Below are 12,983 nucleotides of genomic sequence, written 5' to 3'. Positions count from 1 at the left end.
TGTTAAAATGTATGCTGTTTTTATGTCACTGCAAGTTTATTAATTTATTTGGCAAACAACATGCATAGCTGAGGCTCGTGGAAGGTCTGGTACCCTGAACAGATCTGGACTTAACAACAGGCAAAAACAGGACGCAAAACACGCATCCATGGGATGGACCAGATTGACACAGAGGATGCATGGGATGGACAAGATTGATACAGAGGATGCATGGGATGGACAAGATTGATACAGAGAATGCATGGCATGGACAAGATTGATACATAGGATGCATGGGATGGACGAGATTTATACAGAGGATGCATGGGATGGACAAGAGTGATACAGATGATGCATGAGATGGACAAGATTGATACAGAGGATGCATGGGATGGACAAGATTGATACAGAGGATGCATGGGTTGGACAAGATTGATTCAGAGGATGCATGGGATGGACGAGATTTATACAGAGGATGCATGGGATGGACAAGAGTGATACAGATGATGCATGAGATGGACAAGATTGATACAGAAGATGCATGGGATGGACAAGATTGATACAGAGGATGCATGGGTTGGACAAGATTGATTCAGAGGATGCATGGGATGGACGAGATTTATACAGAGGATGCATGGGATGGACAAGATTGATACAGATGATGCATGAGATGGACAAGATTGATACAGAGGATGCATGGGATGGACAAGATTGATACAGAGGATGCATGGGATGGACAAGATTTATACAGAGGATGCATGGGATGGACAAGATTGATACAGAGGATGCATGGGATGGACAAGATTGATACAGAGGATGCATGGGATGGACAAGATTGATACAGAGGATGCATGGGTTGGACAAGATTGATAGAGGATGCATGGATGGACAAGATTGATACAGAGGATGCATGGGTTGGACAAGATTGATAGAGGATGCATGGGATGGACAAGATTTATACAGAGGATGCATGGGATGGACAAGATTTATACAGAGGATGCATGGGATGGACAAGATTTATACAGAGGATGCATGGGATGGACAAGATTGATACAGAGGATGCATGGGTTGGACAAGATTGATACAGAGGATGCATGGGATGGACAAGATTTATACAGAGGATGCATGGGATGGACGAGATTTATACAGAGGATACATGGGATGGACAAGATGGATACACAAGGAACATTTTTTAATAACGACTGAGCTTGTGCTGAATAATTGAGACGATTGTTGGTGTGACCTTCCTTTCCTTCACTATCAGCACCAATTGAGACTAAATGTGTCCGTCTCGTTGCAGGGGAAATTTTCGAACTCAAGGCTGACCTGAATAGTGACAAAAAAGAGAAGAAGAAGGAGGCCGTGAAGAAAGTTATTGCTTCAATGACTGTTGGAAAAGATGTCAGGTTCGGAGAGAAATTGTACTATTCATTCGTTAACGTCGATAAACTGTGTAACGCGCAGCGTTTGTACCTGGGTGTTTTACTAGTGAGCTCAGCAACCTGTGTTTTGCTGAATTTACATCGTGAGCCTCGCCTCGCACCTTGCAGCAATTGATACATGACCTTAACTTTATGGTTCTCTTCATAAATTGATTGATTGCATCTTTATCTAATCGCTCCCCTTGTTATTGCCGAGGACGATGTGGCAATATTAGGCTCGCTGTTGACTTGATTGGCTGACCTGTCGATGCCATTATTCTGAAAAAAAACAATCTCCCGTTTTTCAAACTGGACGTGACATGTTGCCCCTGTATTGCATGTTGTACGTATGATGCTGCTCAAGGTTGCACAAATCAATTGTAATTTCGTGACGATGAAAGAGGCTAAATTGCAAGATGAATGGATGCATTTTGTAAACTTAGGGTCAGTGACGACGTCATCGGATTGTCCGTCCATACGTGCATCTGTGATGGGCTTTTGTCACCGCGATAGTTTAAGAACGGTTTAAGTGATCCAAGTCAAACTTGGTACGTGTATGTATAATGGTGTAAACATTGACCGATTCGATTTTGGGGTAAAATGTCGGAGGTCCCGTTTGGTAAAAATTATATTCCTGAGCTAATTTGTGAACCATTGATGGGATTTTCGACCAAACTTGGTGTAAGTATATATTATGATGCAAAGATCTGCATCGATAGCTCAAAGGTCAGAGGTCATGTCAGGTAGAAATGTGATACTTGGGAACAGCTTAATATATTTAAATCGAACTTGGTGCAAGTATGTATAATCTATATATATAAAACACAGTTTGTGTGTGTGTAATGTTACCGATAGACTCCTAAACGGAGAGGCTCCCGTGCTTCATATTTGGCGCAGACATGGCCATTGAGCCTGGGAAGGACATGGCCGACCTAAAAATATTTGACGAGATCCATATTTTTTATTCATATTTACCTCAGTGCATTTCAGCGAGGAATATTATACATGGAATCTGAGCGGTGGCAGAGCAGCGCGCTGATTCGCTCAGAGCGATCACATGATGTTCCATTCCCGCCGCCAGACCATTGAACATAAAACACAGTTTGTGTGTGTGTAATGTTGTAATGTGTGTAATGTACGGGTCTCCCTTCCCCCGCCCGGCAACGCCGGTACTGGAGGGCGTCACAGGATCGGTGAGTCTCCAAAATCCGCTTCGTGCTGTTGCGAAGATGCAGGACGATGTCGCGATTGTTGTGCTGCTCTCCGACCATGAGAACTGCAACGTCATTGTTGACTGGCCCTCCGCTTCCCTCCCCCTTCCCCCTCCCCCCTCCATCCTCCCCTCCCCCTCCCTTCCCCCTCCACCCCTCACCCTCCCCCTCCCTTTCCCCCTCCCCCTCCCTTTCCCCCTCCCCCTCCCTTTTCCCCCTCCCCCTCCCTTTTCCCCCTCCCTTTCCCCCTCCCCCTCCCTTTCCCCCCTCCCTTTCCCCCCTCCCCCCATCCCCATACCCTATCCCCCCTCCCCCTCCCCCCTCCCCCTCCCCCCCTCCCCCTCCCCCTCCCCCCTCTTCTCCCCTCCCCCCCCTTCTCCCCTCCCCCCCTCTCCTCCCTTCCCCCCCGTTCCCCTCTCCTCCCCTTCCCCCTCCCCTCCCCTCCCCCGCCCGGCAATGCCGGGTACTTCTGCTAGTGATGTAATAATGTGGGTGGAGGCATATCGGTCGACGTTTAATTTTGTCTCGTTTTTTATTTTCTTTACATTCTCCCCAATTGTGTGTGTCACATGCAAACTGTTTAAAGTGACAATGTAGGTGGAGCTCCAGATCATGTCTGTGACATTTATTATATCGAATTGGTGTGTTTATCAACACAATAATAACTTGCAAAGTTTAAATGTCTTGATTAACGTGTCTGCAAGTGTTCTTGGCGGTAAATATGCACCCGGATGTGCAAAGTTTACTAACTCCAAAGGAATACCACTATGAAATGGGAAGTTAATGTTTGTTTTGGATGGAATTCCAGAATGTGGTTTCCCAAATGCTAACGTCACTTCCATGTTATTTGCTTACTTTTTCATGGAGGGACTGCCGCATGCTGCAAAGTTATTTTTAATTTTATTTTGTAATTAAAACAATTTGTCACTTAATGTTTTTGTTGGTTTAAACTTAAAAAAAAAAAAAATTTGCAACAGATTTGTGAATGAATTCCCCATTGTTCGGTGCCCACTTGTCTTGGTGGTGGGGTTGTTTGGTTCATGTCATGTGAATGTAATTTTGGTGTTAGTAAGGTGGTTCTGCAATTTCCCATTGCTAAGCTAAGCTGTTGCTCTGTGTGACTGAGAATTGGCATACTCGTACTACTCCTTTTGTTTCTAATCAAAGCGCGAATAATGACTTTCAGCCTTTAAAAAACACCAACTTTTGTTAGCGCTCATGGAGGAACGTGTACACTGTACATGCATTATATGCCAGACTACATACCAGAGATTAATGGTTAATGTAATGGTTAGAGTGTCCGTTCTGAATCTGGGAGGTCGGCAGTTCGAACCTTGGCCGAGTCATTCCAAAGACTTAAAAAAAAAAAAAAAAGTACGTGTTGCTTCCTTGCTTGGCGCTCAGCATTTAAAGGGACAATAACACAGACAAACAACCATAGGCCGACATCCATGGGGAGGAGGAAATTCTTCCTTAGGAAATGCCACGGTGAGAAAGGTGGCAGCATTGTTGATTTCCCTGTTACTGAGAGTGCCGTGTGTATGTGTGCGTGTGTGTGTGTCTCTGTCTGCGTGTGTTTTTCCACAATGATTGGTGCATTGCATCATACTGTACTTGTTGATGAAGGTGAGTACAGTAGATACAATGGATCAGTCAGCAATTTACATGGGATTTGAGGATCCCAGTGTCATGATCTCTGCTCAGATGAGAAGAGCAAACTGTCAAAGCCATTCAGGGCTTTTCTAAATGATCACCAAATGGTGATGAATGGCCAAATTGCTATTTTTAATGTAGCCTTTCATGGAAATCCTTTTGTTTTTCTTCCTATCCCACATTCGGTTGACCCTCTGGTATATGGTGAAGCCTATTTTGATTTCCTGAAAAACCGCCTGTCAATCCCATAAAAATTCTAAATATATGAAAAGTCTTTTTGATCACCAGACTTTGAGAATTACAGACCATACATCGTATCACTGAATCGCACACGTGCGTTTTCTTAATGCCGTAGCATCACACACACTATTTGCTGCCATCAGCAGATGCATGCTTTTAGATTCCCGAAATGGTTCCAGCAGATAGTGCTAATTAATACTTTTATTACCTTGTAATTTTCTTGTTTAAATTTTTTTTATTCTGACAAAAGTTTTCTCTGTCTCAGTTATCTGAGTTTCATGCTTATGACAAACAAACGTTTTGGCTGCTTTCTAAATTTGGTGTGGCATTGAAATTTAAATCTTCTGGCATTGCAGTTAAGAGCTGAGAAAACATGTCCAAATTACTTTATTTTCCAGGTTCATAATTGCTAAAAACTTCAGTTGTATTTGAGCAGACAAGTTTGTGTGTGAGTTGCATTTTAATCTGTGCTGTTTTTTGAGACCCAAGTGCTGGTTGTTTTGTTTGCAGTGCTCTCTTCCCAGATGTGGTTAATTGCATGCAGACGGACAACCTGGAGCTGAAGAAGCTAGTATATCTATACTTGATGAATTATGCAAAGAACCAACCAGACATGGCTATCATGGCCGTGAATACCTTTGTCAAGGTGAGCGTAGCTGACAACATTGCTAACTTATCCGGAAAGTAAAACTGCTTTAGTTTTGGGTTTAAAATACTTGTTGATCTTTCAGGACTGTGAAGACCCTAACCCACTGATCCGTGCCCTTGCTGTGCGTACCATGGGCTGCATCCGGGTAGACAAGATCACAGAGTACTTGTGCGAGCCACTGAGAAAGTGTCTGAAAGACGAAGACCCGTACGTGCGCAAAACTGCAGCGGTCTGCGTTGCCAAGCTGCATGACATAAATGCACAGCTGGTCGAGGACCAGGGTTTCCTGGACACGCTCAAGGACCTCATCTCAGACTCCAACCCTATGGTGGGACACAGTGATGACCCTTTTTGTGAAAAGAGGACATTTTGATGACATTGTAAGGCGACTGTTAAGCAAAATACAACGTTCAAAAGAATGCAAAGATAATACGAGGATTGCTCAGACTTGATCCGCACTCTTTAACTGTCATGAATGTTAAGAGTCGCTGCAGTTCACTTCTGAACTTGTGTGATGTCAGAAGCTCTTGGGTCAGTCTTGATGTGATCCTCAACTCCTTATATACCTGGTGTTGGCCTAATGGTTAGGGCGGCGGGCTTGGGATCCGAAGGTCCTGAGTTTGAATCCCATTCAGCTGTTGAATTAATACCAGGTGGGGTTGACTCAGCCTGTCATCCTTCCAAGGTCGGCGAAATGAGTACCAGGGTACTGGGTCCTCTCTCAAGGAGGTTGCTGGCAGGATTTGCACTCCGGCCGACGTGAAAACCCATCATTCCGTAGCGCACACAGTGGTGTGTCGGGATGGTGCTGAGGAGTCGTCCAAGGACGCAGCGACGTGCTGATCCAGCGTACGCTCCTATATATATATACATACATACATACATACATACATACATACATACATACATATACACACACACACATACATACATACATACATACATACATACATACATATACACACATATACACACACACATACATACATACATACATACATATACACACACACATACATACATACATACATACATACATACATACATACATACATATACACACACACATACATACATGTATACTACCGGTCAAAAGTTTTAGAACACCTCAATTTTTAGTTTTTATTGAAATTTATGCAGTTTAATGTCCAGTGAATAACCTGAAACGGCACAAAGGTAAGCAGTAAACTGCTCGAGGTTGAAAAAAAAAAAAAAGTTTAGGTTAGCAAAAACGGGAAAATAATGTAAATTGCACAGTTATATTGTAAAAAAAAGGCCTTCTTCAGGGAACAAGTAATGGGTTAACAACTTGCAGCAATTTAAGTAAATTAAGCCTTGAAAGTTGATGCAAACAATTCCTACAGGTGTCCCAACATTTGCTGATTACTTGATTACAAATCCCCTGTCTGTATAAAAGCAGTATTGGAATAGACTGTTATTACACCCTCTGAAGCATTATTTGGACAATATTGTACTGCAGGAAGTAGTATATTGGAAACTGGAGGAAACTCTGACAGGAAGAGGTCTGGCAGACCCAAAGGCACAACAGAATAAGAAGACAAGTTTCTGAGAGGCAACAGCTTGCGTGATAGGCGGCTCACAGGACAACAGCTTCAAGCACAGCTTAACACTGGCCAAAGTAAGCAAGTCTCATTTTCAACTGTGAAGAGAAGACTGAGCTGCAGGTTTGACAGGTCGAGTGGCAGTAAGAAAGCCATTGCTAAGATGGCAAAATAAGAAAAAAGAGGCTTGCCTGGGCCATGAAGCACTCGCTGCCAGTGGACCACTGAAGACTGGAAGAAGGTCTTATGGACCGATGAATCCAAATTTGAAATCTTTGGTTCATCACGCAGGGTTTTTGTATGTGGTCCAGTAGGCGAAAAGATGGTTCCTCAGTGTGCGACACCAACTGTCAAACATGGAGGAGGAAGCGTGATGGTCTGGGGCTCTTTTGCTGGATCTAGAGTCGGCGACTTGCACAGAGTGACTGGCACCCTGAACCAAAAGGGCTACCACAGTATTTTGCAGTGCCATGCAATACCCTCTGGTATATGCCGAGTTGGTCAGGGGTTCATCCTCCAGCAACATAGACCCTAAACACACCTCCAGGCTATGTCAAAACTACCTTCGCAGAAAAGAACAAGATGGTAGGCTTCAAATCATGGAATGGCCAGCACAGTCTCCAGACTTAAACCCCATCGAGCTGGTTTGGGATGAACTGGACAGAAGGGTGAAAGCAAAGCAACCTACAAGTGCAACACATTTGTGGGAACTTCTGCAACAGTGTTGGGAAGAACTTCCCGAACAATATTTGATTTCCATTGTAGAAAGAATGCCACGTGTGTGTTCGGCGGTTATATCTGCAAAAGGTGGCTACTTTGCTGAGGCAAAAATTTAAATTAAATTTCGTTAAACAAAATGATTTTATGATTTCTTTTAATCTCCAATTGTTTATTTGTTCTATGACCCTGGTGTTGGCTTAGCGGTTAGGGTGCCGGCTTGGGATCCGAGGATCCTGGGTTCGAATCCAGGTCAATTGCTGAATTAACGCCAGGGGGTTGACTCAGCCTGTCATCCTTCCGAGGTCGGCAAATTGAGTACCAGTTCACTGGTAATTCCCTGTGTGTTGCAAGAGGCAAATTAACAGGGTTGGCGGCAGGAAGGGCATCCGGCCATAAAACATTGCTTCAAAATGGGGACCACGGTACCCGAAAAAGGCCAACCCCTGCTATAGCGGGGAAAAATGGCCTCTAAAGGTGGTTGTTTTTTGTTTTGTTTATTTGTTCTATGCTTAATTTCAGAGTACATTGAGACATTAAACTGCGTAAGTTTCAATAAAAACTGGAAAAATTGAGGTGTTCTAAAACTTTTGACCGGTAGGGTATATATATATATATATATATATATATATATATAGATATATATATATATATATATATATATAGATATATATGTGTATATGTATATATATATATATATCTCCTGCTGATGTTTGCGATTAGGATGTATACTGATCGAGGTGGCCAGTCCTGCAGCATGTGGTTCATTCTGTAAACTTTTGCATCCGTATTTAAATGACTTGCACCAGTCAAACACTGATTTGCATGACAAGCAATCGTTGTAATATGCAGCTCCTTAGCTTTAAATTTCAACACTCTGTGTTTTTGAACAGAAATTTCATAACTATTTGCTATTCTCTCCTACTCCCCCACATTACTGCCTTTTTTATTTGCAGCTCGTGCATTAAAGCAGGAGAGGTAAATTTGGGTATTGGTTATCATCTCCAAAGTCTATCTCTCAAATTATTTAATCTATATACTAGCCTGGTGTTGGCTTAATTGAGGTGGCTCTTCGGGTCTTGAGTTTGAGCCCTTGTCGTGCCGTTAAATAACATCAGGTGGGTTGACCAAGTCTAAGTCTGTCATCCTTCAAAGATGAGTACCAGCTTAATGGAAACTGGGTACTACATGAGCGCCACAGCCACGCTCCCAGCAATGATGCAAGCAGCACCTGCAGACTGTGCATGAAATGATGATGATGATGATGATCTGTATACATACTGTACATAGCTCTGCCTTTTATTAACAAAAATCACGGTATAATTTGAAATGCTCTCGGACACTTTTGTAGTTTTATATAATTGATCACATTTATCATTTCTGACAAAGCTACTTCTATAATCAGTTATCGCAAGTTTTTGGTGAAACTAAGGGGGCTTGGACCAAATTTCCATTGGTCTTCACCGCCTTGTAATTATACCTGCCTGCCGGACGCTGGGAGGAGGGGTATGTTTTGGGACTTTTGGGGTCCTCTGGGTATTTTGGATCTTTAGGGGCCTTAAGGATCTTAGGGGTCTTAAAGGGTATTCAAAGGTCGAAGGGGTCTCAGCAGTCTGAAGAGTTAAAAGGTACATTTCAATAGTATGTAATTAATTAAGACGTACGTATTTAATAGATACAAAAAGTATGTCGCACACACACACACACACACACAATGCATTTATAGTAGATGCACATAGAGGGGAGTCATGGTAACATGAGATGAAGAATGCACCTCTAGAGGTAACATCTCATAACTGCCATTTCACATGCATTGGATGAATTAAATGAGAGCAGAGTTAAGGGAAATGGGCAGAGGAGAAGGTGAAAGGTTGCATCAGTTGCATTAGTGCATTCACAAGATTTACTCATTTTCTCAAGGACTGATTTATCACGTGGGTGAAACGGGGGATAAAGCGTGTTGGACATTCACTTTGATGTTTGCAATTGCCAACGGGATCGTCTCCACTTGCTGCAAGAAACCTTCCTGTGGCCCTGTTCCTCAAATATCAGTCTTGTTTTTCATGGATTCAAAACTGCTCAGGGGGGAAAAGAGGAACCAAATCTTGTAATGATGCCATTGCGATGTATCCTTTTGGGTTGAGGGATGGAAAGAAATTGTGGCCATAATCAAAAGATTGTCCTGATAGTTTGACTTTGTGATCCTGGAGCTGTGCATTTATAGCTATTGTGCGATGCAACTTGGATAATGGAACAAAACGTAGTTGTGCACTAATCGGCTTCTTGAGTTTGCTCATCAGCCATGCTTCAAGCAGCAGTATCTGGGTTTGTTCCTTGTGGCTAAGTTGGAGCTGTATCCCTGGAAGGTGGGGGAGGAAAAATGCTGGGACACAACAGTCGATGGTTGTTTAGGTGGTAGTAAATACAGCAAGACTAGGATTATGCATCTGTTTGTTGTGAGCATTGCATATTAATAAAACTCTGTTCATGACCAGGTGGTGGCGAATGCAGTTGCTGCTCTTTCAGAGATAGCCGAGTCTCACCCCAACAGTCAGTTGTTGGACCTTAACAGCCAAACGATCAACAAGCTTATGACTGCATTAAATGAATGCACGGAGTGGGGTCAAATATTCATCCTCGATTCCCTGGCCAACTACGTCCCGAAGGATGATCGTGAGGCTCAGAGGTAGACATTTCCGTCAATGCATAGCCTTGTACTATTTATTTTTCACGTCTGTTCAGTTTTGTACTATATTTCGTTTTCACCATTCTGGTTGGCCTGTTTGGCATTTCTATCTGAATCTTGTATGCTGTCTTTTATTCTATTTTTGTTGTATACAGTTATTGAGGCTTGTGGAGGAGCGAGAAAACGGAACTGTAACAGGATGTAACAGAACAAAAGGAAGGAGACACAGAGAGAGAGAGACAGAGACAGAGACAGAGACAGAGACAGACAGTGGGTGGCTCCAATAAAAGGGTTCAAGCCCAAAATAGAGGGAGGATTTGACAAATGGGTGAACAAGATAGATACAGACTCACACTCTCATTCACAGAAGTGGGAGGAAAAACTGGAAATTCCAAGATTGGTGAGCTTGGAGAGGGTTAATGGGGGTAGAAAAGATCATGATTGTGGATGGAGGATGACCTGAAATGATAGTGGAAAAACTGTTCTGAAGCCTCGGAGGAAGTAGATTGAAGAGACTGAAGGAGGTGGTTGCAGAGGTGCAGAAAAAGAGGAACAAATGAGAGGAGGTGAGCAGTGAGTTTGGATTTTGGGAATTTCAACAGAAGGGGATTTTCTGATAGAGGACTCGCACCATTCAGAGACCAGGGTGGTTGGGGGCAGGGGGGACAGGGCGCAGAAAAGGTAGAGGGTTCAAGCCCAGAATGGAGGTGGTGGAAGACAGATAGACCAGTGACTGGTCCGATGTGAAAGTGATGGAGCCGGAGACTCAGCTTCTTTGTGGGAGATGTCAATGGTGTTGAAGACCTTCGTTTCCAAGGCGTCAAGCTGATCAAGGTGTGATGTAGGATTGCTAGCCCAGACAGTACTCCAAGCTGCAGATGAAGGCCTTGTAGGTAGATGAAAGTTCAGGTGTGCCAAGGAAAGTCTTTGCATGTCGGAGGATACTCAGTCGGTGACTGGCTTTGGATACATCTTAGATATGTGGTTCACCCTAGAATGATAATGGCTGACTGAGGCCAAAATGTTTGAGTGACTGAACTTCATCAAGAGGATTGTTAACAAAGTGGATGGGATGGTTCACCAGAAAGTCACTTTGGAGAGAGATAGTGAGAATGAGAGATTTCTCAGGATTGAAATATGTATGCCAAGTGTTTGACTAGCACGTGATTCTATCAGTCTGCAGAGAGGGAAGAGGCTGAAAGAGGAGGGATGTCACAGCAAAGGGTGAATTCCTCTGCCAAGAGATGAAGCGGATTTTTGAGATAGTCAGAAAGACTGTTGAGGAGTAATAAAACTGGACCCGAAACGGTGCCTTGGGGCACTCCGGTCTCTACAGGGAGAGGAAATGAGAGGATTCCGTTGACAGCCTCTCGTTGGTTACAAGAGTAGTAGAAGTCAGGAAGCCATGTGTTGAGGTGGCCTTGGATGTCGTAGGCAGAGAGTTTGGAGAGCATAGTGGGGTGGGTTCCAGAATGTATCAAAATGCTTGATGTTTTAGGGACATGGCCCTGATCTCATGTCTGACATTGAGAGCCTCCATTCATTGTTGCAAGGGGAGAAGCAGCATGTTCAGGGTAGAGTGATGGTCTGAATCCAAACTGTTGGTTTGACATCAGGCCTTTGGAGAAAATAAGGATTTGCTGTTAACTGCAATGATTGATTCCATGACCATCCTGATGATTGTAAGTAAAATAGATCTGTAGTTAAGGGAATCACTTTTTATACCTTTTTCATTTAATGCAGTGATGTTGGCCAACTTTCATGCAGATGGAAATAAGTCTGAACAGAGCTGGAAGAACTTGTGCATGAGCAGCAGAGCAAGTTTTTAGGATGTGAGTTGATGCCATCCGGACTGGTTGCAGAATCGGTTTACGTTTGCCAGAAAGTTCTCCTGCTCAGGTGAAAAAGACAGAGTCCAGGACCAGTTGGGTGGGACTATGGTAGGGTGGGTACATGGAGCTAAGGGTTGGGGGATAAAATATTTGCAATCAAATACAGAATTGAGGCATTCAGACTTATGGGCAGAGTCTGCTGTGGTGCCATTTGAAGTGGGGAAAGGATTGAGGGGGAGCATACTCCAGGAACAGACTTAACAAGGTGCCACCAGGTTTTAGAGGAGGTATACAAGTTTGAAAGATCAATCTTGGGGTTGGCAAGATGTTGCTTTCTGGATCTCCGAAGAGTTGGCACGCACTTGTTGTGGGCTTTGAGGAGTGACCCAAGTTTGCCTTCCGTCGGATTTGTCTTTCATGAGGAGAAAAGTTGTTTCAAGGCAACTGCATAACCACAGGATTCAGTGTACCATGACCGTGAGGAGAAGGGTATGATAGCAGAATGTTAGATGGGATGACTGTGCATAAGAGAGAACAGGTTTTTGTGGAAGAATTCCCAAGATGAGTTAACATCAAGGGTAGTAAATATAGTAGACTGGTCCTGAAGAGAGATTGATGCTTGCAGTCCCCTCCAATCTGCCTGAGTGATCTGCCAAATTTGCTGGTGCTGAAGCAGCTCTCTGAGAATAGCCAGATAGATGTTGATTCTCCCAAGCACATGATCAGATGAACCAATTGGGGCAGAGGAAGAACAGGAGACGTCAGCAGAGAAGTTGGTCATTACCAAGTCCATAAGGGAGGATTTGCCATTGGCAGAAGTGTTCATGGATTGAGTCTGTCCGATGGCGTCACAAAAGTCCTTTGCTGAAGTGCCATGGCTGGTGAGAGAGAGGTCCATCACCCAGCCAATTGGCATGGTGACAATTGAAATCACCACTTCTGAGGAAGAGAGAGTTGGGATGGGTGGTTAAAAAGTTGGTCCATATAGATTATAGAGAGACAGACAGTCGCTGTTAAGAGGATGGTACAACAT

The 12,983-nt window shown here is 43.6% G+C and overlaps 1 protein-coding gene across 2 annotated transcripts in view; it reads left to right on the top strand.

Moving 5' to 3' along the window:
* Positions 1 to 12,983, top strand: part of LOC137430087 (AP-1 complex subunit beta-1-like) — a 97,166-nt gene that overhangs the window by 3,516 nt on the left and 80,667 nt on the right. For both annotated transcript variants that reach the window (XM_078780144.1, XM_078780145.1), the window contains exons 3-6: positions 1,280 to 1,385; positions 5,015 to 5,150; positions 5,236 to 5,481; positions 9,928 to 10,118. In XM_078780144.1, the coding sequence (XP_078636270.1) occupies positions 1,280 to 1,385; positions 5,015 to 5,150; positions 5,236 to 5,481; positions 9,928 to 10,118 (679 nt within the window). The remainder of the gene's footprint in view (positions 1 to 1,279; positions 1,386 to 5,014; positions 5,151 to 5,235; positions 5,482 to 9,927; positions 10,119 to 12,983) is intronic.

The sequence above is a fragment of the Myxine glutinosa genome, chromosome 6 (genome assembly GCF_964187855.1).
Source record: "Myxine glutinosa chromosome 6, kmMyxGlut1.1, whole genome shotgun sequence".
NCBI lineage: Eukaryota > Metazoa > Chordata > Myxini > Myxiniformes > Myxinidae > Myxine > Myxine glutinosa.
This window is presented reverse-complemented; position numbering and strand designations above follow the sequence as displayed.